This window comes from Natrix helvetica, assembly GCF_964273705.1.
Source record: "Natrix helvetica genome assembly, chromosome: 1".
NCBI lineage: Eukaryota > Metazoa > Chordata > Lepidosauria > Squamata > Natricidae > Natrix > Natrix helvetica.
The window spans coordinates 193,730,975-193,756,253 of record NC_138548.1 but is presented as its reverse complement, the minus strand read 5'-3'; the positions used below and the strand labels follow the sequence as shown (position 1 = coordinate 193,756,253).

The window sequence follows — 25,279 nt, the reverse complement described above, 5'->3', positions numbered from 1 at the left end:
CCCCCCAGAGGCCCCCCGAAGGCTTCATGGAGCTTCCCTGAAGCCTCCGGAGTGCAAAAATACGGCCCTAAGGGCAAACCAAAGGTTCAGGAATGTAACAAGGCTCTGGAGGGCTAAAATCGGCCCTACAAGCAAACCAGAAGTCCGTTCCTTAAGTTTCGGTTTGCCCATAGGGCTGGTTTTTTGCGCTTGGAGGCTTCAGGGAAGCTCCTGAAGCCTCCAGAGGGCCTCGGGGGAGGGGGAGATGAGAGGCTGTTTTCACTCTCCCCAGGCTCCTATTAAGCCTCTGGAGCCTGGGGAGGGCGAAAAATGGCCTCAAAAGAAGGCCGAAGTCAGCTGGCCAGCGCGCATGTGACAGGGCAGGCCAATGCCTTGGGTGTTTTGCCAAATGGCTCCGCGTGCCACCTGTGGCACGCGTGTCATAGGATCGCCATCCCGGATTTATACCGTACTTAAGTGAAAAAAGCAAAATGTAATGGGAAGTAGGAACTGCTAGTTAAGATCTGTTTTCCTGATGACAAGACAAGATGACAAGAAGGCTCTATCTGAATAAAGGTAAGATTAGATAAAATACATCTTATCAAAATTCTTTTCAATCCAGGATAAAAAATGCTTCAAACATTACACATATGTCTGATTTTGATCTAAACGGAACAAATGGATCAAGAGAACATTTCTCCTCACCTCTTCTTCCTCCTCTGATCCGCTGTCTTCGCTGTCAGATCTTGGTGCTACTTCATATCTATTTAAATAATTATAACATTATGAATTATTATAGAGAAATACCTCTGATAAGCCAAGTCTGTTAGAATCACTCCTTCCTTCAAAATCATTGGGAAACTGGGAGAAAGATGAAGGAAGAAGGAAAAAGGAAGATGAATTCAATTCGGTCTAGTGGCTAGAAACCAGGAACGTATGAATTCTAGTCCCAACTTAGCCACGAAAGCTGTTTTCACTGGGCCAGTCATTCTCTCATCCCAACTCAAATGAAGTGCTAGCCTTGATAACAGGCGAGCATGCTTTGACTCCAGACACAAAGTCCATTGCAACTTCAGCAACTTCTTTAGCAACACATACAGGCTACAATCTTCACAAGCATGAGGGCACCCACTCCACTGCATTGCTATGACTTTTTTTTTGAAAAAGAAATGCATAGAATAAACATATTGCATATCACTTTTCTAAGGGAAAATGTAACAGTGAATTCTGCAAGCAACTTACCCAGGATTCATTTCTAACCAGGTATCCAGCTGTCCAGCCTTTGGTGCATCTGTGCCAGTAAGAATTTTCCCACTTTCGACATGAATCACTTTCACAGGGAGGTCACTCATTTGGCTGGTTTCATCTAAAGGCTGATGAAATACAACAATATGTTAAAATGTATTTTTCACATAAAGTATGATCCTAAAGCAGTACAATTCTAATCTCATTTAATATTAGACCTCATGAAATAGAGGAAGAAAAAAAAGATTGCATTATGGTTAACCATCTGGCAAGGTTACTGCCACTGCAGAGGAGAACTCTCAGAAGACTTGCATAAGTATCTTAGGTGAGGTACATACAAAAGTGTACTCTCTATTAGAGATTAAAAGGTAAAGGTAAAGGTTCCCCTTGCACATATGTGCTAGTCATTCCTGACTCTAGGGGGGCAATGCTCATCTCCATTGCAAAGCTGAAGAGCCAGTGCTGTCTGAAGACCTCTCCGTGGTCTTCGCCGAAGACGCACGGAACACTGTTACCTTCCCACCAAAGGTGGGCCCTAGTTTTCTACTTGCATTTTTCCGTGCTTTTGAACTGCTAGGTTGATAGAAGTTGGGACAAGTAACGGGAGCTCACTCTGTTATGCGGCACTAGGGATTCGAACTGTCGAACATTCTGATCAACAAGCTCAGCATCTTAGCCATTGAGACACTGCGTCCCTGAACTATTAGAGATTACTGAATTATAAATAGGGACATAAAAATGTGGGATGACTATAGAAAAAGTGTATATCAGATGTATCACCCCTTGCTTTTTAAAAAAATGAATGCAAAAACATTTCATCAGTAGAGAAATAGTAATTGGTATAGATTGCAAGATTTATTTAATGATTGATTTAATATTTAATAAAACAAAGATGTAATCTTTTGATTCTGACTCGTCCTTGGTCAGAAATACCTAAATCATTTCAATTAACTGCAATTTCAGTCATTTAGTGTATTATGGTTCTATTCCAATCGATGTGTTTATTTGCATCTGTAGACACTTGCAAGTATGTGCAAATGTTCCTTTCTTCCTTACATTTTTATATCACCTTTGTTCCAGGAATTCACAGTAGCATCCACAGTCCTCTTTCCAGTTTTTTCCCATAACAACATTGTTGTGAGGTAGGCTAGATTGAGAGAGGATGAGTGGCCCAAACTCCCACACTGAACACCATCTTCCTTCTATCTGGCAACGTGTCACTAGGCAGTTCTATTTTTTGAAGCCACTATTTTTGCTGATAATACCGATGGATAGATGAAGTATTACAGTTTTTGCTAAAATGCAGTAATTTCTAACAGTCAGGATATTCATGATACAAACTGGACTAGAAAATATGTATCCCTACAAGAAATGTTTAGGAGAATCCACCAATTGGTGAAACTTTGATCCACCAATTGCAGTCTCTAAAGTAGGGTGTCAAACTTGATTTCATTGAGGGCCGCATCAGGGTTGTATTTGATTTCGGTGTGGTCGGGTGTGGCCAGATCAATGTCACTTGTGTCGGGGGCACCTGAGGTGGCCCGAGCACTCTGCCAGTGAAAATGGGCTCCCGAGCTCCATTTTCAGCTGCAACGGCCACCTACAAACCTCTGCCAGCAAAAACAGAGGGTTTTCGCCTGTGGGTGCCCCTCCCAAGCTCCATTTTTTCTGGCAGAGGCACCACAAGCCGGTCCTTTGTTGTTTCCAGGGTGGCCCCGCAGGCCAGATCTAAGCACCCTGTGGGCTGGATCTGGCCCAAGGGTCTTGAGTTTGACAATCCTGCTCTAAAGCAATTTTCAACACCAGCTGCTTGCATCAGTGCATTCCACTTGCTAGACCAAATAAAAGCAGTTTCATAAGAAAGCCGGTACTCATTGTGCTATAAAATCCATACACAATTTTATAGCTACTATTAAATTAGTTTGGGAGGAGGGAACCTTACTTCACCATCAGGTCCAATTGCTGGGGTCTGTCCTTCCGCAACCTCAGCCTTCTAAAAGAAATGAAAATCACGAAAAACATCTATTACAATGGAGAGAAGTATTTTAAAACAGAGAAGTATTTGAAAGGCATTTAGGTTACTTTTTCCAGTTTTAATTTACAAAAACCAACATTTTCATTCTGACATCAATTTAGATATTTGGACTTTTATATCATTAATGTAGAGAGGTTTATTTAAATATATTATTTTTATTTGGAAGTGCTCTGGTTCAGTTTTCTAATAAATTTTGTAGGTGGGCAATGTAGCATCAGTAGACACCATAGTTTAATGACATCTCAAATTGGTGCCAACGTTTACAAATAAAACCATAAGAGATGTATTATTAAACATGGTAGAAATTTCAGTCCCTGGAAGACTGACATGGGACACATCTCAAATCAAAGATTTACACAGGGCTTGCCTCTGAATGATTTCACTGAACCGAACAGATTGATTTAACTCACCTTCTTTTTCTTCTTCTTCTTCTTCTCCTTTGCCACCTGTGCAGCCTTGTGCTGTCTCACCAGTTCTGTGAGGTTGGCCACATATTCATCTGTCTGCTGAAGCAGGTAGGCTAAGCGTTTATCTTTCTTTTGATCAATAAGCTTTCGGTACCCTTCTTCATCCTCAGCCTGTAAAATACACAGACGCAACTTATAATTTTCTGAAATTATACTGGGAGTATTCATGTAAATGATCAGTCAGATTCATTCTACACACGGACATAAAAAATCCATACCATCAACCGGCGCATTCTCTCCTTCTCAATTCTCTCGTTCTCCTTCTTTTGTTCACGCTCCGTATTCGCATGATAAGTGGCCACCGCCTTTGTCAGCTTTTGAATCTTGCCGGTGACTGATCGATGGTATTCTTTGAAATCCTTGGCATGCTGGAGAATGCTGTTGAGGTACTCCTAAAAAAAGAAGTTACCATATTTTTGGAGTATAAGACACACCGGAGTATAAGATGCACCAAGGTTTTGAAGAGGCAAATTTAAAAAAAAAAGTTTTTGCACTCTGCAAACTTCCCAAAAATGGCCAGATTTTCACGAAAACGGCATGAATAGCCTTTAGGGGGCTTGCAGAGTGCTCGGAGGGGGGCAAGCAAAAATGGCTTTTTTCACAGAAAAAAAGAGGCATGGATAGCCTTTAGGAAGCGTATAGAGTGCTCCTGGGAGCTGGTGGCAAAATTGAGCAAAAACTGGCATTTTTTAGCTCATTTCTGCCCTCCCCAGCCCCTAGGAGCTCTCTAAAAGCCTCCTAGAGGCTCTGCACAGCCATTTTGGTGAAGAGGGCGGGGTTTCAGGAGGCAAAAAAAATGCTGTATTCGGTGTATAAGAAGCACCCAGATTTTCAGCCTCTTTTTTGAGGGAAAAGGGTGCGTCTTATACTCCAAAAAATACGGTAATAGAAAATGGCTTAATGAATGAGCCATGCATGGGTTAGGGCAGTGCTTCTCAATCTCAGCGACTTTTAAGCTGTGTGGCTTTCAACTCCCAGAATTCCCCAGCCAACATGGCTAACTGGGGAATTTTGGGAACTGAAGTCCACATAGTTTAAAGTTGCTGAGATTACACTGGATTAGAGGTTGTTTGTATCACAGGCATGGTATCAGTAATTACATAGTATGCTGGTGTTAAGTCCTCATTCAAGGATTTGGAAGGTGTTTCACTGGCCACAGCCTAAGGCACATTCAGCTCATCCACATTTAACAATGGTTAGCTACTGTCCAAACATACATCTTTGTATCATTTATTTATTACAATATATTTATTGACAGGCTAATAAATGTATTGCATTGATTATTTATCCACTCTGGCATCCTATTACAGGTTGTCCTTAACTTACAACCATTGGTTTAGCAACTGTTCAAAGTTACCAAGACACTGAAAAATGACTTACAATTGGTCCTCACACTCCAGCAACATCCTCACAGTCACATGAGCAAAATTAGGATGCTTTGCACCAGCCTGAATTTACAATGGTTGCAGCATCGCAGGGTCATGCAATTACCACGTGTGGCCTTCTCAGCCAGCTTTTGACAAGTCAATAGGGGAAGCCAGATTTGCTTAACAACTGCAAGGTACACTTCACAACTTCAGTGAGTCACTTAACAACTGTGCTAAAAAAGCTTGTAAAACCGGCATGATTCACTTAACAATTGCCTTGCTTCATCAATGGAAACCGTAGTCCCGACTGTGGTTGTAATCTGAGGTTATCTGAATAAATGCCACTTTTTCAAATTAAAGTAGAAACCACAGATACCTGATGTTTTTGCCGGCGTTTTCTTTCTTGTTCAATCTTCTGCTGTTTTTCTAACTTCTCAGTGATGCGAGCTTCCCGTAGGGATTGCCGTTTGCTACGCTTATATGCCTTAGCATTCAGTGCTGTTTCCAGGGCAGTATCCCTTCTCATACAGACCACAACTTCTTGTCGCAGCTGTGGAACAAAATTTTAAAAGAAAAGTATATGCTAACTGAGAATTAAGTGTGGTCCAATCAAATGCTTCACTTACTGTATATGTTGCCTAAAACATTTTATGTTGTATCTATGTTTCCGATTCTATCGGAATCAATGTTAAAATTTAAACATCTGTATTTTGCATCACCAAAGACAATGAGAAATACTTCTGAAAAAGAGTTAACTATACCTGACACATCTCTGAGAACAGATTTTTCTGTTGCTTTTCCATAGTTTAAATAGTTTTACCTAGTCTTAAGTGTACTGAACTCTGTCTGGACACAAAAGGAAAACACAACACCCTTCGAACTATCCTTCTGAAAAGTAGAACAAGAGTTGGTATTGACAAGCAACATAACACACAAATATGAAACTGATTCTAAAAATCTAAAAGTAGCAAAGTGTTGAGCTAGGAATATGTCTCAGTTCCAATTCGGTTCCTAAAACAATACCCAGACATTTATATGAAACCTCGCATTGTTACTACGCTACCGCTATACTCTGGCTAAAAGAACATTTACATTTAAATATTATGTATATTTTATGTAATTTACTTTCCTTTTACTTATTTGTTCTTCTGTTCTACACTTCTCAGAGTCACATTATTTGGATTGGGTGGCCTAACAAATCTAATAAAATAAATAAAAGTCTATTACAGAGAAACCAGCCAGTCAAAGCCACTACAGGATACAGTAGAACTATACATGCTCTCTAGCTTGAGTTGCAAAGGGGCTTCTTCATCAAAATCACTTCTGTCCTTGCCTCCTTGAATCTAGAAAAGATTCACGCTGCTGCGAAGATCTACTCAAGTCAAGATGTACCAAAAGCTTAATGAACAAAACACAAAACCTTCTGGGCCAGCAAAGCCATTATGATTTTTTTTATGCATGCCGTTGTTTTCTATATTCCAAATGCCTGTGAAATTACCCCACCGGTTCAGTAGGGATCATTTCAGAGGGCTGAGATCGAACAGGATGGTCCACTGGCATGTGAAACTGGAGCTCCGCTGCAGCAGAAAATACAGGATCACCCTGTCGCATGAGAAGAACTATCTGTAAAGCCACTTGGTACTTATTTAGGTAAGCCCCATTAAGGGAAGAACATTTTAAGAGTTTCTATAAGAATTTTATTTAAAGGAAGCTACTCAAGCATGAGCTTCATTATTTTACAATATATGCAAACTCTAGAGATGACTGATTTAATTTCAGCATTCAAAAGTGTCCTGAGTAGCAAAGTTTTAGCAGTGCATCACCGACCTGCCTCTGGAAATTTAGGAGTCGTAGGGCTTTAAGTTCAATGGTTGCTTTGGTTCGCAGGTCTCCAGCCAGAGACCCAGGAAGGTTTTCAAGTTCTTGGATTCTATGAGCAATGCGAGCCTGCAAGCTGTAGACAAAAGATTAGGACACCCAGTGAGCTTCAGCATGAAGGATTGTGTACATCAAACAAGAAATGCAGGAACTCCACTGCTGGTCTCCGAAAACACTTGTTCCCAATACAGTGGGAATTTTAATTCAAAGCATTTGAAAGGCACTGCTTTGAGAAGGTCACATGTAATGCCCAACAGCTAAAAGTGAGACAGACACACTAGTTCAGGACTTGGGGTTTCCTTAAATACTTGGAGGTCCCATGAAAGACTAAAACAAAAAACCCCTCCCCCCTCCCTTAAAAAAATCCTTGAATATAGCCAGGGACATACATAGCAAGTTTTCTTATATACAGCAGAAGGGCTATGTTCCAAGTAATAGAATCAACCCTCCGAAACCAGGTAGCTTTTAATAAATTGCTAAATTTATAATGCTATCTTGGTTTCATACAGGCTTACCTATTCCCTGTAGCTTGGTTACTTAATACAGTTAACATGAAGGCTAACTATAACATCAGCAAGACCATTCATTCAAATTAATGTCACCCAGATATCCTATCAGGGCAACACCAGCAAAGTTGCTATTGAAAGCCATAGTTTTACCGGTATTCTCTCTCTTGAAGGATTTCAACTGGATCAAGTCCTCTCGGCTTCTGGATGGGAGTGATACGGTTCTGCTTCTGATGGAACTGCACCATTGGGGCAGGTTGGGCTGGTTGGCCGGGTGACTGAGTTTGGGGAGGCATGACAGGGGATGCTGCTGGAGGTACTGCTGGGGGTGCTGGTGAAGGACGGCCTGTTGGCTGAGGAGGAATCAGTTTCTGAGGTGTGCTAGTAGGGGCTGCAGCATTTGCCATTGGTCCTGTTGAAGAACAATGTTAGGAAGATGTTTGTGGGGTTCCTTCATATACATACCTGGGGACATACATGCAAAATAATAAAATCTTCAGAGACTGGCTTCAACATTTAGGTGAATGTACTTGGGCACTTGAATAAGTTGAATAAGGCAAGAATATGCTAGCACTTCCCTGCCTTAGAAATTTCATCTTATAGCTTCATCTTGGGAATGAGTGGTGGTGGTGGTGGTGAGTGTCTATCCCTGTCCAACTCAAAATGTGATGCCACTCTGCATCTGTTGTATGGCCATTACATTATGCCAAAGCAGTAAGTGACCTGAGAGGCAATTCACAAAGATCCTGCTAGCTTTCATAAGGCTCTAAAGACTTGGCTGATTTCCCCAGACAGTGGATACTGACACTGACAGAAGAACTCAGGGTTCCTGGGTGTCCATGCATTATTTATTTATTTATTATTATTTATACCATATTATTAGCCACCTTGACAGTCATTTCGAATAGGGTATGGAATATCAATCTTGTGAATAAAGAAAAAACAAACGTTTTCTGATAAAGTAGATAGCTTTATCCTTGAAAGTAAAGATACTACAGTGGCTTGTGGGAATGACCTTGGGAAATGGAGGCATAGCAGGGGAACAGTGGGATAAGAGCCAGCTTAGTCTGGAGAAGGAATGTGGGCATGGCAATGCTTCAAAAGGAACCCTCCTTAGTTTCTTAAGCTGCAAACGCAACGGTGGGAGGGGAAAAAAAAAGAAATGTACTTTCAGACTACCAAGATTCTGCTAATGTAACTTACAAAAAAATAGAATTAGTTCACCTAGAAGTACTTCCGGTCTGGATTATTTTGCAAGGCTGACAGATAGCCATTCTCAAACACAGTAACTTTTGTGGCAATTTTCAGACTAGTGACATATTTTTAGGCACTAAAAGTTATATTGGTATCAGTGAAAAAATGTGACATGATAGTCTCTTATAGCAAAAGCCAGACTGAGACTTAGAAGCCTTTAATTATTGAGAAGCTAATAAAAAATCCAAGTCCCCCAATCCAGAGCCTTACCTTCCGGCCAGGGCTTGGGTGGTCCACCAGGGGGCTGACCAGGCATTCCTGGAGGAACTCCTGAGGGTCCAGGAGGGGGCATATTAGGCCCTCCCATACCTGTGAAGACATGGGAAAGCACAGGAACACCATTAAGCTTCCTACTCCTCTGGTCTAAGCAAAGGAAAGACACCCCAGAAGAGACCTAGGAGAATCTCACCCCAGATGGGTCTCAAAGACTTCAGTGTAACTCACCATGAGGTCTGTTGTAGTTCGGAGGTGTTGGGCCAGGTGCAGGCCCTGGTCCTTGCACTGGTCCTGTTCCAGATACAGAAGGTGGAGGTAGAGTTGGCATTTGCTGCTGCATTCCAGGCATTGGCCTTTTTCCCTGCACAGCCATATGAAGATGGTCGGGCAATGGCTGCCCTCTGGCAAGCATCTTGTAGGCCATGATCTGAGCCCTCAATTGATGCAGCTGATTCTGATTAAAAGGAGTTGGGCCTCGATTCTGCTGCCCTAATGCTTGGGGGTCAGTACCATCTAATGGGACTCCACCAGGGCCAGATGGCATCTGGGGGCCAGAAGAAGGGCCATTAGCTGGAACTGGACTTGATGCATGCTCGGAACCACCAAGTGGAGAAGGGTAACCTGAAAAAGGGCAAGACAAAAAGATAAAAGAAATGAAAATGGAAGAGAGAGAAAGCTTAAATTTGTTTCATACTTTCCACAATCAAGGATAAAGCAGTTTTATCTGGAGCAATCTGCTTGCATTTTAGTAGACAAGGGTTGGTAGAAGCTACCAGAATGGTATATTTTGGGTTTCTTTTTGTAAAATAAATGACGACGTGAGATATATATCATGTGTTGTTGTTCCTCTGAGGTTGTATTTACCTACTTTTAAGAACTGCTAAAGACCAGATGATTTCTATTATGTCCTGATACACAAAACCACAGAACCTAAAGAGAGTGTACTTTTTTCCCCACATGACTATATAGTCATTCCAAAAGGATGTAACTTTCCATATGAGAAGAATGGTGTATTCCCCCACTCCTCAGGTTGAATCTTACCTTCAATATGTTGAGGACCAGTATTTACAGCAGAGAGAGCCTCCTTCTTGCAGGCTTAGAAAATGTGGCTCTAAATTACACAAAAATCCTTTACAGACAGAGAAAGCTTATTGTAGAAGCTATCTTAAAGTTATGAAGAATTGGAAGGGTAGAAGAAGGAGATTTAATGGTAGAACAAATGCTACATTTAACCAGCAATGTGCTTTACACAAATCCTGAAAGCATGCCATACCTTGAGAATGCTGATCCATTGGACTTGGTGGGGGTCCCATTCCTGTGTGCCCACCAGCCCTCATTCCCATGCCCTTCATTTGACTGTAACGAGGGTCTTCAGATATTCCCTTTTCATGAATGGAATCCATTGGCTGCAATAATACAAAGCCCACATAAAGATCTCCTCTAACCAAATTTGTTCCAAGGAAAGAACTCAACTATCCGTAGAATAGTCAGCAAATATTCAGATGACACGAGAGTTAAATAAGACTGAGATAAACTAGAAAGACCAAACTCAAATGCCATGCCCTCTTCTCCAGAAATAAGTCTCATTAAGCATACTGCATTTATTTCTTGACATGTATGAGATTATATTTTTAATGTCCTATTTATATTTACATCATAAATGTATTGACTATTAATCGGCAGTTGCTAAGTATACTTGAAATGGACATGTTTTTGAGATTGTATGATGATTAAGAGTTGACACAGATTTGAAGGCACATAATGAATGAAATAAATCTAATATATACTGTAGTTTTCGGAGTATAAGACGCACTGGAGTATAAGACGCAGCAAGGTTTTGAAGAGGAAATAAAAAAAAGGGTTTGCACTCTGCAAACCTCGCAAAAATGGGCCCGTTTTTTTTTTAAAAGAGCATGAATAGCCCTTAGAAGGCTTGTACAATGCTCGGGGGCGGGGGGGGGGGGGGGAGAGGACAAGCAAAAAACTTTTTTGTCAAAAAACGAGGGTATGAATAGCCTTTAGGAAGCTTACAGAGTGCTGCTGGGAGCTGGGGTGGGCAAAAAACGGTCCGTTTTTTCCTCATTTCTGCCTTCCCCAGCCCCAAGGAGGTCTCTGAAAGCCTCCTAAAAGCTATCCAAGGCCACTTTGGTGAAGGGGCGGAGTTTTGGAGGGCAAAAAATGCTGTATTCGGTGTATAAGATGCACCCAGATTTTCAGCCTCTTTTTTGAGGTGCGTCTAATGTTCCGAAAAAATACGGTAAATGAGAATATATTCTAGATCAAATTCGTATTCAACTTGAATTACATTTGTATGACATTTTAAATCAGCTTGTTAATATACATGCTACATTTTTTACTCGTCCTCCATGTCTTCTTAACTACACTCAGCATTCTTTTTATGGTGAACACTAACACGTGATAAATGCGTCACAGTAAACCACAAAAGAGCTGCTGACTAGATTAAGGAGCCATGCAAAAGACAATGATGAGGCATTCACACTAACCAGCCAAGGTGACTTAATACATTGCACACATACACTCACTATTAACTAGCTCCTAGAATTCACAAATACTAAATTGTGGAAAATATATATATAATACATGTGAGATTTTGGACTACTTTCTCAATAGTACATTACTAGAAGGCAAGGGCCTTATTTATAAACAAGTATTTTATACAACCTCTTTCCTCTGCCTTTCTCACTGCAGAAACTATATTATTTCATTTACCATATTTTTCAGTGTATAAGACGCACTTTTCCTCCCCCAAAAATGGGTTGAAATGTCTGTGCGTCTTATAGAACGAATGTTGCCAAAGCTCTGCACACCCAATGGCCCCTACCCTTTGGTCTCTGCTTCCAGCAATTTGCCTCCTTGCAACAAACAGCCTGGTCAACTTCAGCACAGCCTGATTTAGCACAAGCAACTGATTGGCGGTTGGATCAGCCTCCCGGAATACTGCCAATCAGCTGTTCCAGGATACAGAGATCACCGCTACCCATCGCCATCTCCATGTGCCCCAGTTTTGGCTGAAAACAGTGCGGCGGAGGCTGAAAATGAGATGTGCGGCAGCCGAAAATGGGGCGCATGGAGGTAGTGATAGGTGGTGGAGGCGATGGGTGGCGGCGATCCCCGCAGCCTGGAACAGCTGATCAGTGGTATTCCGGGAGGCCAATTCAACCGCCAAACAGCTGTTTGTGCTAAATCAGGCTGCGCTGAAGCTGACTAGCTTTTTGCTGTAAGGAGGCACATTGCTGGGAGGCAGAGGCAGATTTTTCCAGCTACTCCGTGAAAACAATTCAGTATAGACTGTTCTTTGCAAAATCTTTTTTTGTGGAAAGAATGAACGTCTTCTATTCTACAAGACTTCTACTTGGTTGCTGGTTGCAAATCTTAAAAAAATGAGGTTGTCACCTTCTCTTATTACAAGTAGTCCTCGACTTACAACAGTTTGTTTAGTGGCTGTTCAAAGTTACAACGGCAGTGAAAAAGGTGACTTGTAACTGTTTTTCACACTTACAACCATTGCAGCAACCCTATGGTCACGCAATCAAAATTCAGATGCTAGGCAACTGACTCATACTCATGTCAGTTGCAGTGTCCCGGGGTCATGTGATCCCCTTTTGCAACTTTTGGATAAGCAAAGCCAATGGGGAAGCCAGATTCACTTAACAACCCTGTTGCTAACTTAACCATTGCAGTGATTCAATTAACAACTGTGGCAAGAAAGGTTGCAACATGGGGCAAAATTCATTTAACGAATGTTTCACTTGGCCACGGAAATTTTGGGCTCAAAGTCAAGGACTAATTGTATATGTTTTATTACTTATTACATTTTGGGGGGAGGAAAAATAGAAGGAGAGAATTCTATGTACAGCAGCCTGAACTCCTGAATAAAATATAACACAGAAATACAACATTTCCCCCCCGCCGCCCCCGGTTGAAATTTAACACTAAAACAAAACATTCTGCTGTGCTACATTTCATCACTAAAATAATAAAGGAATCGATCCTCCTATTTCCCTTTCTATTTGAGTAAAGCAAGCTCATGTGGTTCAGGATGTGGACAGATGAAAGAATATCAACCTTGATTACCTTATGCATCTGATGCATGTTATCCTGAGTATAACCTCCAGGCCCTTGTGGTGGTATAGAGTGCCCTGCTGATGGTGGTCCTGGGCTGGGACCCATCATACTATGTGCAGAACCCGGGGATGGCCCAGGACTAGGGCCCAGCATAGCACCAGGAGAAGGACCAGGACCAGGAGAAGGCCCGGGACGAGGTGTCCCTCCCATTGGAGGATCAGGAGTAGACATTTTCAGAGATGTTCAAAATAATATCCTAGTGAAAGAGAATTTATTATTAGGGGTGAGTATCTGTTAATTAAATGCAATCATCGTTAACACAATCATAGGTTTTTTCTAAAGATACCACCACCTGTTGTCGGGGAAAAGAAAGCACTAAAAGTAAGTATTTGAAATCTTTCAAGGATTGCACTGAACAGTATTGAACTGGACTTACTCTCCTTTCAAACCAGTATCCTTGGGACATTGGGGAAAATAATGGACTGTGTTGTCAAGCTCCCAAGTATCAATTCACAAATCATCTACCTATTTATTGATGGCAAATTCAGTGTATTTCAAAATACAACTGCACGAAGCTGAATGACAAGATGGCAGCAAAGAGATACAGAAAATTCCAATGCTTTATTGTAACCCAGACACGTTTCCAATTTTTTCATTATCTGTATTTTTAAGATAAGAGTTTATTGCAGTAACAGAATTAAAAATAAAGCACATTTAAAAAATAAGAATAAAAAAACCAAAACTGAATAAGAATAGCTGATGGGTTCATTTATGGTCAATCACGTTATGTCTAATTTTACAGACAATATAACAAAATTAGGCTATGTTGAAGGAACCTAAAGAGTGTACCTTAAAAATCAGGTATTTTATCAAGGAGTTATAATGAAGGTCCTTATGGCGGGTTCACTATAAGAGGACATATGCTGTCATTTCAATGACCCTTGATTCCACAGGGGTACAGTCTTATATTAGCTCTCCTAAAACTGCTGTGGATTGAGCCCCGAAGCATGGTAAAGTTGGTACTCTTCAGAATTTGGAGATGGCTTATGATAAAAATATTTCACTGGTTTGAAAAAAAGGGCTCAGAAAAACATTCTTGGGTTGAGCAGAATAGTCCTGTTGGGCTTCTAGGCCTGATTACACTAAGTGTGCATACTCATAACCCATCCGTAGGAATGCCTTCCTAGAAAAGCCAACAAGTTGGAGTTCTGTGAAACTGTCCTAGTCCATACTGATTCATAGAAACATAGAATCATATGGATGGAAGGGATCTTGGAGGTCTTCTAGTCCAATTCCTTACAGGAGGGGCAGGAGACCTTATACCATTCTGGATAAATGGCTTGTCCAGTTTTTTCTTGAAAACCTCCAACAATGGAGCCCCCAAAACTTCAGGAGACAAGCTGTTCTATTGATCATTCTTGCTGTCAGAATTCTCCTTAGTCCCAGGTTGGATCTCTCCTTAATGGGCTCACACACACACTGCTTCTTGTTATGCCCTTTCTTCTCTGTGACAGCCCCTCAAGTACTGGAAGATAGCTATGATGTCACACATAAGCCTTTTCTTCATTAAGCTAGGCATACCCAGTTCCCTTAATTGTTCAATATCTCAGCATCTTTTTTGTATCATGATGACCAGAACCAAACACACTAATGCATTATAGTGTGGTACCATCACTTCTTGTGATCTTGATGATATCCCTCTATTGATGCAGTCTGCAATGCATTGGACTGAAATGGCTTTTTGCAACACACTGTTGGCTCTTACTGAAGTAGTTGTCTATTACGACTCCTTTCCTTATTCTTCTTTTAATTTTTTATGCTTTTGCTCTATTGAAAAAAACTGAGTTTTGTCTAATGGATAAGGTCCTAGCCTAGAAGCCAGGAGACTGTGAATTCTAGTACCACCTTAGGAATGAAAACCAGCTGGGGGACTTTGCACCAGTCACTCTCTCAGCCCAATCCAACTCAAAGTTGTTGGGAAACAGGGAGAAAGAAGTCTTAGGTATATTTGCTACTTCACTTTAAGGATGAGATAAAAACATCTCATAAATAAACAAATAAAAACATCAGATTCCATCAAATTCCTGTTAAATCCCATGGTTCTAGAAAATTCATAGCTGAAACTTTTCCAAAGTAGAATTCAGTGGCATTTATTATTTAAATAAAGTCATCTTATGTACATGTCCTTTCCAAAGAGCTTATAAGCTGCCAATCAGAGTAATGGGGAAAATAGATATGAAGTCTCAGGGAAGTATTTACTATCATTTCAATTTTACATACGTTCATTTAGGTACAACAAGATGTAAATTATAAACTGACAATCCAAACCACTGAAAATGTGAATTCTGAATACGGGCTTAAATTAAATTAAACAGGCAGCTCCAAGTATAAGGAACAGCAAGGGAAAATTAAAGGAATTACTTCAGTTCACATCAAGAGAACTTTGGATGGCTGAATATGGGGGAAACTTGATGATGACTAACCCTAATAGGAAAATGTCATAGTAGAAACACAGGTAATCTTCGACTTATAACAGTAAATTTAGTGATCATTCAAAGTTACAATGGCACTGAAAATAGTTACTTATAGGTTTTTCATAATTGCAACTATTGCAGCATCCTCATAGTCACATGACCAAAATTTGGATTCTTGGCCAAATAACTCATAGTTATGACAATTGCAGTGACCTTTTGTGACCTTCTTACAAAAAGGTCAAGGGGAAAACTAGATTCATTTAACAACTATGTTACTCACTTAACAACTGCAGTGATTCACTTAACAATTGTAGCATGAAAAGATATAAAATGGGGCAAAACTCACTTAACAAATGTTTCGTTTAGCAACAACATTTCTTGGCTCATTGGGGTCGTAAATAGAGGATTGCCTGTATAGAGAAATGATGAGTATAGATTCATGGTAAGGCATAATGAATTTTGTTGGGTTTTAACTTGGTAAAGGTATCAAGGAGTAGACAAATGGACAGGAAGATAAATCACCTAGCGAGAGCTACAAAACCTTTTGCAGCAAATAACTGCAAGAATTTAATGGATGAAAATGAGACAACTGAGGACTGAAAAGGAAAATATTGTGTATGACAGGATGATGAATACAATCAAGACACATCAGTATTTTGATTAAAGAAAGAAAGTGATTATGAGAAGACGTGGTAAAGAAAAAGCTAGGAAAAAGCTATACAATATATCTGATCAATAGGATAGATGATGATAATGATGACAAGAATAATGGATAGATTTAATAGATACCTAAAGTAGAAGATAATGGTCTGGAATTAAAGAGTAGAAGTCAGACCTTTATTACATGAATATGATTTTTAATTTTTTTTTCTTTGTCAATAAATTCCTTGTTTGGGTGAAAGTATAGTTAATGTGTCTTTACAGGCAGTCCTTGACTTATGACCACAACTGGGACTGGAATTTCCATCATAAGTCATTGAGGTTGTAAGTTAAGTCAATTTTGATGATGGTCATTAAGCCAATTGCTGTGGTCATTAAGCTAATCAAGTGGACATTAAATGAATGTGGTTCTGTGAATTCAGCTTCTCCAATGGGCAATTTTTGTTATTTTTTTCTACAGCAAATTGGCAGAAAAGATAACAAATTGCAATGATGTGACTGCAGGACACAGGAACCGGTTAGAAATGCAAGCCATCTGCCAAGCGTCCAAACTGAAATCACGTGATCTTGAGGGTAGTGCAATGGTCTTAAGTCCAAGTACAGGTCACAAGTCACTTTTTTTGAGGCCACTGTAATGAGGAATGGTCATTAAATGAATGATCATAAGTTAAGGACTACTTCTAAACTAAAAAGTAATTAATTTTGCATTAAAAAGCAAAATGCTTCTTAAAGATAAGCAAGAAGAGAAATTTCTATAACTGAATAACTGCTTCAGTTTTCACTAACTTCTATTGGATCATCCACTTATAAGGGGATAAATAATTCCAAAATATGATATTTATGCCATGCTTTAAGTCACCTCTATCCACTTGTTCCTGAGCAAAGTGTGGTCTTATATACATTTAACAATTTTAAATCTTAACAAAAATTCCAACCCACCCAGGCTACCCAAGGAGATTCCAGGGAACCAAAATGAGCCTACAAGTCTATAATTTCCATGAACAACTAAACTCCAGCAGCTGAATTACATTGTCTCTCCATATATTAGGCTAACACAGTGCTTCTCAATTATTTTCTGTCATGCCCCCCCTAGGAAGAAGAAAACATTTCGCGCCCCCCCCCCCCCCCGCGCGACTGTAAATAGTATCATTTGTCTATAAAATTGTTATAAGTACACCTCTGCATAACATAGCACACCGGTCTTTCCTCGTCTCCCACCGTAGTCACATGCTTTCTTTCCTCTTTCCCTCTTACTTGTCTATCCTTCCTTCCACCCTCCCTTCCTCCTTCCCTTCCTTCCTGCCTCCCTTCCAGTTCCCTCCTTCCTCTTTCCCCCTGCCTGCCTGCCTTCTTTCCCTCCTGCTTATCTATGCTTTCTTCCTTCCTTGCACCTCCCTCCCTTCTGCCTGCCTGCCTTCTTTCCTCTTTCCCTATCTTCCTATCCTTCCTTTCTCCCTCCCTCCTTCCCTGCCTCCCTTCCAGTTCCCTCCTTCCTCTTTCCTCCTGCCTGCCTGCCTTCTTTCCCTCCTGCTTATCTATGCTTTCTTCCTTCCTTGCACCTCCCTCCCTTCTGCCTGCCTGCCTTCTTTCCTCTTTCCCTATCCTCCTATCTTTCCTTTCTCCCTCCCTCCTTCCCTGCCTCCCTTCCAGTTCCCTCCTTCCTCTTTCCTCCTGCCTGCCTGCCTTCTTTCCCTCCTGCTTATCTATGCCTCCTTCCTTCCTTGCACCTCCCTCCCTTCTGCCTGCCTGCCTTCTTTCCTCTTTCCCTATCCTCCTATCCTTCCTTTCTCCCTCCCTCCTTCCCTGCCTCCCTTCCAGTTCCCTCCTTCCTCTTTCCTCCTGCCTGCCTGCCTTCTTTCCCTCCTGCTTATCTATGCTTCCTTCCTTCCTTGCACCTCCCTCCCTTCTGCCTGCCTTCTTTCCTCTTTCCCTATCCTCCTATCCTTCCTTTCTCCCTCCCTCCTTCCCTGCCTCCCTTCCAGTTCCCTCCTTCCTCTTTCCTCCTGCCTGCCTGCCTTTTTTCCCTCCTGCTTATCTATGCTTTCTTCCTTCCTTGCACCTTCCTCCCTTCTGCCTGCCTGCCTTCTTTCCTCTTTCCCTATCCTCCTATCCTTCCTTTCTCCCTCCCTCCTTCCCTGCCTCCCTTCCAGTTCCATTCTTCCCTCCTTCCTTCTGCCTCCTTCCTGCCTGCTTGCCTTCTTTCCTCTTTCCCTCCGGCGTGTCTGCTTTTCTTTCCTTCCTTCCACCTCCCTTCTGCCCTTCTTCCCTCCCTCCCTGCCAGCAGCTCCTCCAGCATCCCAGCTGGAAGCAGCAGCACAACAGTCGCCGTTACCAGGGGCGAAGGGGTGGCGGTGGCAAGATCGGGCGACCGCCGCCCCTTTGTCCCTTCCCCAACAGCGGCTGTTGCGGTGGAGCTTCCAGACGGAATGCTGGCGGTGGAGCTGCTGGCGGGGAAGCGAGCTACGCGGTGGCGAAGACGGGCGGTCCCATGCTTCCCTCCCTCCCACCCCCGCCCGAGCAGGCTTCTTGCACAGCTCCAGCCCGCGGCTCCAATGAAAATCCACAGTCCGAAGTGCTGCCACTTCCAGGCGGCATATATTATGCCTCGCCCACGCCTTCGCCGCCGTTGCACCCAGATGGAAAGGGAGCCTTCGCGCCCCCCTTTACGGAGCCTTGCGCCCCCCCAGGGGGGCGCGCCCCACTATTTGAGAACCGCTGGGCTAACAGCAGGCTTCCTCTGCTTAAAGGCAGCCTGCTTATGGAAATGGATATTTTGCAATATACTTGGAGGCTAGTTCCCTGCAGGGGTGCATACAGTAGGCCAGAACTGTATGATAGTTAATGCAAGCTCCTGCTTACACTTTTTATAAGTTATTACAAAAGAAATCATGCTATGTATCTCCTTTGGATATGAAATGAAAGTGTTCCACTGCACCAAAACATTAGGTGGTGATCTTTATTTCCATTCTACTATTTCTACCTGGTTTCCTTATTGCATTTTCTCTCATTCAGGCCGAAATCCACTTGCAGTCATGCCCGGAAACATCCCATTCCAAAACACAAATGGAGACCAAATGTCATACTTTAATCAAAAGCTTTGGGTCAAAGAATGATTAGCTTGTATTTATAAAAAAAAGTAAAACCTTTTGAATTAAAAATTAAGTGATCTCAATCACTCAAAGTGGCTAATAAATAAAACAAATTAAGACCAATTACATTATATCTAAACTTTAGATATGGAAGCATCTAAAATTTTACCTAAATGTGCTATTTCCATTATTTTAATAAATACTCTTTTCAATTTTAACCCATTAAGTTGTTGATGTTACACAAAATATATCACTGAAATACTTCTGTTTATATTTTTAAAAATTGGAAACAGGGCATTCTTTGCTTTCACGTACCTGGGAAAGTCAATGTGTCAATTAATTCATAACATCAGTCCTGTATAGTGATGTGAGGTCTCTCCCTCTTCCCAGTACCTATTCCAATTCTGTTGGGGAAAAAACACTCTACTTATTCTTCTATTCAAAATATTTGCAATCTGTCAGTTTCAAGTTGTGAAATAGTCACCATCTGCCTGTGTAGGATTATGCCCAACACTAAAGGTTACAACATTCCAGTTCGGAAAATCAGTTCATTCAACCTGATGTGCCCAAAATAGAGAGTAACAGTACACATGAAGCACTTCACAGAACAGAGATGATATCAGAATGCAAAATGGATGACGTATCGAGACTTACTGATATTTGAAAAACAGGAATTCAAGATAAAGACAGGAGAACAATTAATAAGTGATTTCCTTGTGATTGGTTTAATTATTGTAGAATTTTTGAAAGATTTAAATTTGATAAAAGAAGTTTTGCTTTCATGGGAACTAAATATGAATTGGACATCAATTTATGTTCTGGAGATGAGCACGTGATTTCTAAAGTATATAAAATGTAACTCAAGATGAATCTAGAACAAGCCTATCAAACTGGCAGCCTCCAGGCCAGATACGCCATGCACAGACCACGCCCACCCCAGCTCCACAAAGGCAAAAAATGTTGCGATACGTCACGATCCGGCCCGTGATGCGATCAAGTTTGACACTCGTGATCTAGAAGTATTATATATGTTCACCACCTTGACATACTTATAAGTAATAAAGGAGGATAAAAATCTAATAATAAAATAAACAAACTTCTTGCAGGGTACATTCTGGCCGTAAACTAAGAGATAACCTTCTGTCAAATGTATTGCATTCTTCACACTGTAGAAAGCAGAGCCTGAATTAAACTAGAAACAAGTGATTTTTTTTTTCAATGAAGGGCCACAATTATTTTAGGCGCTGATTTGATGGCAATGAGAAGAATCCAAAGGCAATAGAAATACTTACTAAGCAACAGCTTGTCTCAGCAGCAACCAGCCTACCTTCCTGCACCTGGGATGAGAAACATTCAAGGAATACCTGTTCTGTAGGTTAGACTGGCAAGTCGAAAAACATCCAGGGAGAAGGCAACTGTCAAATACTTTTCTACTGTTGCCAAGAAATCTACAGGGAAGTATTCATAACAATGACCAGGAATTAAGTTTAATTTAGAGATTGAAACTCCCTAGATTTAAAGGTAACAGGAAATATGGCTAACTTAAAAAACAAGAAATTAAGGCTTTAGATAACTAGGAAATAAAAGTGTCATAGTAGATACAATAAGTTGATTTTTCCTAAACAGGTTCTTGGAGAGGTAAGACTTTTTCTGCAATTTTCATACATATTCTGCCCACGAGGGTGAAAAAACATTGTCATCACTTTCATGCAACAGTGGTCAATTGAGGCTCTAGCTACAAAAAAAGAACCCGGGGCCACACATTGCTCACCAATAGCTTAAAACTTTAATTCTTCCATAAGTCTATACATATTTTAAGAAGCAGTTTCCAGAATTCAATAGAGCTTTCTTCTGGGTAAACATGCACAGGATCACAGTCTTAAGTACTGTTATTATTTCAATCATATAACATCAATCTGTATGATTACATAATAACTATGTGATCAGCTGCCAACTGCCTCAGCAAGAAATAGCCCTGGAGCTTTTTGGACACATCAGCCAGATTGTGAAATGTCCAACTGTGGAGGCTTTTGTTACCTCTCTCTTGAGGTGCCTTAAGAGTTTCTTCCAGCTTTTCTTTTTCAAAAATTGGCCAAGCCTTTAGAACAGGGGTGTCCAAACTTGGGAACTTTAAGACATGTGGACTTCAACTCCCAGAATTCTGGGAGTTGAAGTCCACAAGTCTTAAAGTTCCCAAGTTTGGACACCCCTGCTTTAGAAGGATCTCCAGTTTCTATGAGGCAGGATCCTGGGGTACATTCAGGAAGGTGATTTCCAATCTGGATGGGAGAAACCCACCCCTGGTTTTCCCCTTCCTAAAAGTGGTTCTTCCCAAGTTGGAAATTCCCAATCCCCAAAATACCCCAAAGGCTACGTCTCAGTGATGGCTGGCTGATGATCTGTTGAAACAGATGGCTCCCAGATATGCCCACTGAAGTTGAACAATGTTAGCTTAATGAATTCTCTTCCATGGAAGAGAGCCTCTTTCCTCCATGTAGGGTGGGAGAACCGTGGGCATAGACATCTAAAGGATCTTGCTTTTATGAAGATGACAAAAGCAGTATCACACTGCAAGTTCCACTTTATTTGGAGGCATGTGCAGTGACAGAACACATTTACAGAAGGTGGCAGAGCTTGCTTCATCTGATGTGATGCTATCTTTGCCATTCAGTTCCACCTAGGTGATGCTGACATCATTCACCTGCATTCATTTGTTGGAAAGCTCCTTGAAAACCTGAGATCAGGTGCTCCAATTAACAAGATTATTCTGTTTATCTGTCTGCTTTCTGAGGATAATTATTAGAAAAGGTTAATTGGAATTACTTAATTTGAATGCATTCATTATACTATTAATATTCTGAAACAAAGCATTTTTAGAATTAGATTTCCCCCCACAGAATATTATTGTTTTTAAAAATTGCTTTTTTATTAAGCAAATGTAGTATCAACCTAGAAATAAAATCAAACTGAAAAATAAACTAAACATAAAAGGGAAAAGCCTCTTCCTGCAAAAAAGGAAGAAAAAAGTGAAGCTGATACCTTGGGAGTATTATTTCTATATAATTGAATAAAGTATAAACATTAAGCATCAATATTTATTATATCAATTCCAAATGGTAGTAATTATAACTAATAATTACATTATCCAGTTGCCCTGATGCTATCTCCAATTAAGGGATTACAGGGTCATTAAAAAGGGTAATTCCCTATTATTACTTATTACCAATTTCTATATACCTTAGTAATATCACTAATAAATGGCATCCACACTTGACTAAATCTATTTTTATTAGAGGTTTTTAAAACAGTTTTACTCTTTAGTTAATTTTTCTGCCAATGCAATTTCCCTCAATTTATAAGAGCATTGTTTCAATGATAGCTTCATTGGGAGTTTCTCAGTGACAAATCTGAGTCTTAGCATTAAAAATTGATTGGATTTTTATGTAGCATTTTTATATTACAGAAAATTATAAAATTGTTTGCATACATATTGTTAGGCATATGTATATAATTTTACAATTTATCATTTATATATAAATTAATACTGACAGAATATTGATAAGAGGAGCAACTGATTTACCTATTAACTATAGTGGATTTAACTATTTAGTTAAATGATAATTTGATGCAATTAAATTGCTACTAAGGACACAATTTAAAACCTGATAACATAATTTTTATCATGTGTAGGAAGAAAAGGAAGAACAGAGTGACTATTCCTGCATTTTTTTCTTTTCTTTTCAGATACTCCCTCTATCAGAACCTTCTAAGTAATATGGTGGGCCACAAGGAATATCATCATGTATTTGTAACTATAAAAAAAGAACAAGATTTACCATTTGTTTTGGACGATAAAGAAGTCAAAACCCTTCTAAACACACATTTAAAATTGTCCTTAGAAGTTTAGATAAGATGGAAACATTTTTCTCCTGTCCATCTTCTCTTAATCCATTCCTTTGTTCATTCTCAAAACAAGAGAATAAATTTGTCCAATTCAAGGAATGGCTTGAAAGAGAATGTTATTGAGTTAGTGACTTACCGTAATCATAGAGAATCAACCTATCAACAATGATACATATTGCAGAGGGGAATGGAAATGAACTCCAACTTAATTCTAAATCAAAAAAGCACTATCTAGAAGTCATATAAATTGTCTAGTTAATTTCATTCAGAGGATTCTATAGTGATAGATCGCTGATCTTTTACAGGTAGTCGACTTATAACAGTTCACTTAAGGGCCGTTCAAAGTTACAATGGCACTGAAAAAAAGGACTTATGACCCTTTTTCAGTTACGACCTTTGAAGCATGCCCATGAGATCAAAATTAAGATCCTTGGCAACTGGTTCATGCTTATGCCCGTTGCAGTGTTCCAGGGTCATGTGATACCCTTTTGCGACTTTTTCACAGGCAAAGTTAATAGGGAAGCCAGATTCACTTAACAATCAGGTTACTAACTTATCAACTGCAGTGATTCACTTATCTGTGGCAAGAAAGGCCGTAAAATGGGGCAAAACCTACTTAACAAATGTCTCACTTAACCACAGAAATTGTGGGTTCAATTATGGTCGTAAGTCAAAGACTACCTGTAGTAGTAGAAGAATCTCATCCATTTTATATAATCTTTTTTCTATCAGCCACATCAGGTCTAGGAAGCTTTAAAATATTTTGGCAACAGGATTTGAATTCCAAACTTGAGGGATAGCAATGGAACTCTCTAAGGATCTTTGTGAATCTACCCCAACAAATTATTGAGAAATTTTACATAAGGAGTACAGAAATAGTATTTGTGCTGCAGGGACTTGTCCAGACAGCTGCCATGAGTCGATGCTGCTTTGCAGGCACAAAATAAAAGTAAAGTACTAGTAAACAATTGTCTTGTAAGTATAGTAGTAGAAAAATAAATGACTTTTGTTTGCTTTTAGCTAATTTACTTCAATCTCTTGATTTAAATAATCTGGCAAGTCAGAAAGATGAACTTCAACACTATTATGTGCTGGGTCTCTTTTTCCAATTGTTTCAGTTCTGAATCACAGTCCTTGCAATGTCCAATTTATCTAATTGTGAGTTCCGATTTGTACATAGTACCAAACATCACAGTTCAACAAAATGAAAAAGAAAGATAGGAAGCTTCAGGATTATACAAAATCAATTTTCCACTTCCCTTTCAGATCAAATATTGTTAGCTCAATATGTGAATCTTACACTGTTCTTGATTTAACTTTAGTGAAAACAAATAAATCTATAATAAATTAAAATGACTTGCCTTCACTAACTTTAGTTAATACCAATCATGGTTAGCAGAGTTTGAACATCATGATAACATTTAGTTAAAAAATGAAACAGATTTATAAATTATATATATATTTTGCTTTAAGCGAAAGGGGAAATGTATGTCTTATTTGGGGGCAGAATAATATAATATAATGAAGGAAATAGTGGAAATGTTTCATTTTCCAAAATGTTCTATCCTGCCAGTCTCTTTTCCTCATTATGATAAAGTATTGAGGAAAAAGAATAAGGGACACAAGAGCAACAAAGGAGAAAATCTTCTTGGAGAAAAAAAAAGGAAAATTGTCTGAGCAGAGAACAATGTTCCTGTTTGCTGCAGTGCTTTTGTATGTCAGTCTCAACTAAAGCAGTTTATACATTTATAAATATACAAATAAATAAAAAAAGCTGGGAAGAGACAAATAAGAAGGAAATGTTTCTTCAAGGTAAGCAAGAGGTGGAAAACAGCTAAGACTGGCTGAAAGAAAAGGTACGTTGCCTTTGAGAGGCAACATGCTTGATAAGAATTCCTGGATTTAGAAGACCAGTTTACCTGCAGTTGAAAAAAGAAAAGAAAAGCAGAATGCAATTGCTATAAACTATTAGGTGCTTTAGAATATTTCCTCAGAGGCTAAGGAGCACTGGTTGAGTGAGACAAATCTTTTAGTTCTGTGTTGGGTACAAAATTATGACTCTAGACTACAATCATAAAAAAAGCACGCACACCTTATTTTGCTTCTTCCTATCTCTCTTC

At 40.0% G+C, this 25,279-nt stretch overlaps 1 protein-coding gene across 7 annotated transcripts in view; it reads right to left on the bottom strand.

The window, feature by feature from the left end:
* SMARCA4 (SWI/SNF related BAF chromatin remodeling complex subunit ATPase 4) overlaps positions 1-19,661 on the bottom strand; it is a 61,645-nt gene extending 41,984 nt beyond the window's left edge. For 2 of the 7 annotated variants that reach the window (XM_081946957.1, XM_081946960.1), the window contains exons 1-13: positions 19,572-19,656; positions 13,043-13,289; positions 10,221-10,353; positions 9,176-9,568; positions 8,942-9,040; positions 7,631-7,889; positions 6,921-7,047; positions 5,470-5,643; positions 3,945-4,118; positions 3,670-3,837; positions 3,167-3,217; positions 1,222-1,352; positions 685-742 (exon numbers count right to left, since the gene is read on the bottom strand). In XM_081946957.1, coding sequence (XP_081803083.1) covers positions 685-742; positions 1,222-1,352; positions 3,167-3,217; positions 3,670-3,837; positions 3,945-4,118; positions 5,470-5,643; positions 6,921-7,047; positions 7,631-7,889; positions 8,942-9,040; positions 9,176-9,568; positions 10,221-10,353; positions 13,043-13,264 — 1,989 coding nt within the window. In that variant the 5' untranslated portion in view covers positions 13,265-13,289; positions 19,572-19,656. Of the gene's footprint in view, positions 1-684; positions 743-1,221; positions 1,353-3,166; positions 3,218-3,669; positions 3,838-3,944; positions 4,119-5,469; positions 5,644-6,920; positions 7,048-7,630; positions 7,890-8,941; positions 9,041-9,175; positions 9,569-10,220; positions 10,354-13,042; positions 13,290-19,571 lie in introns of all 7 variants that reach the window. The other 5 variants (XM_081946955.1, XM_081946958.1, XM_081946956.1 and 2 more) reach the window with 3 other exon arrangements.
* Positions 19,662-25,279: the final 5,618 nt, after the last annotated feature.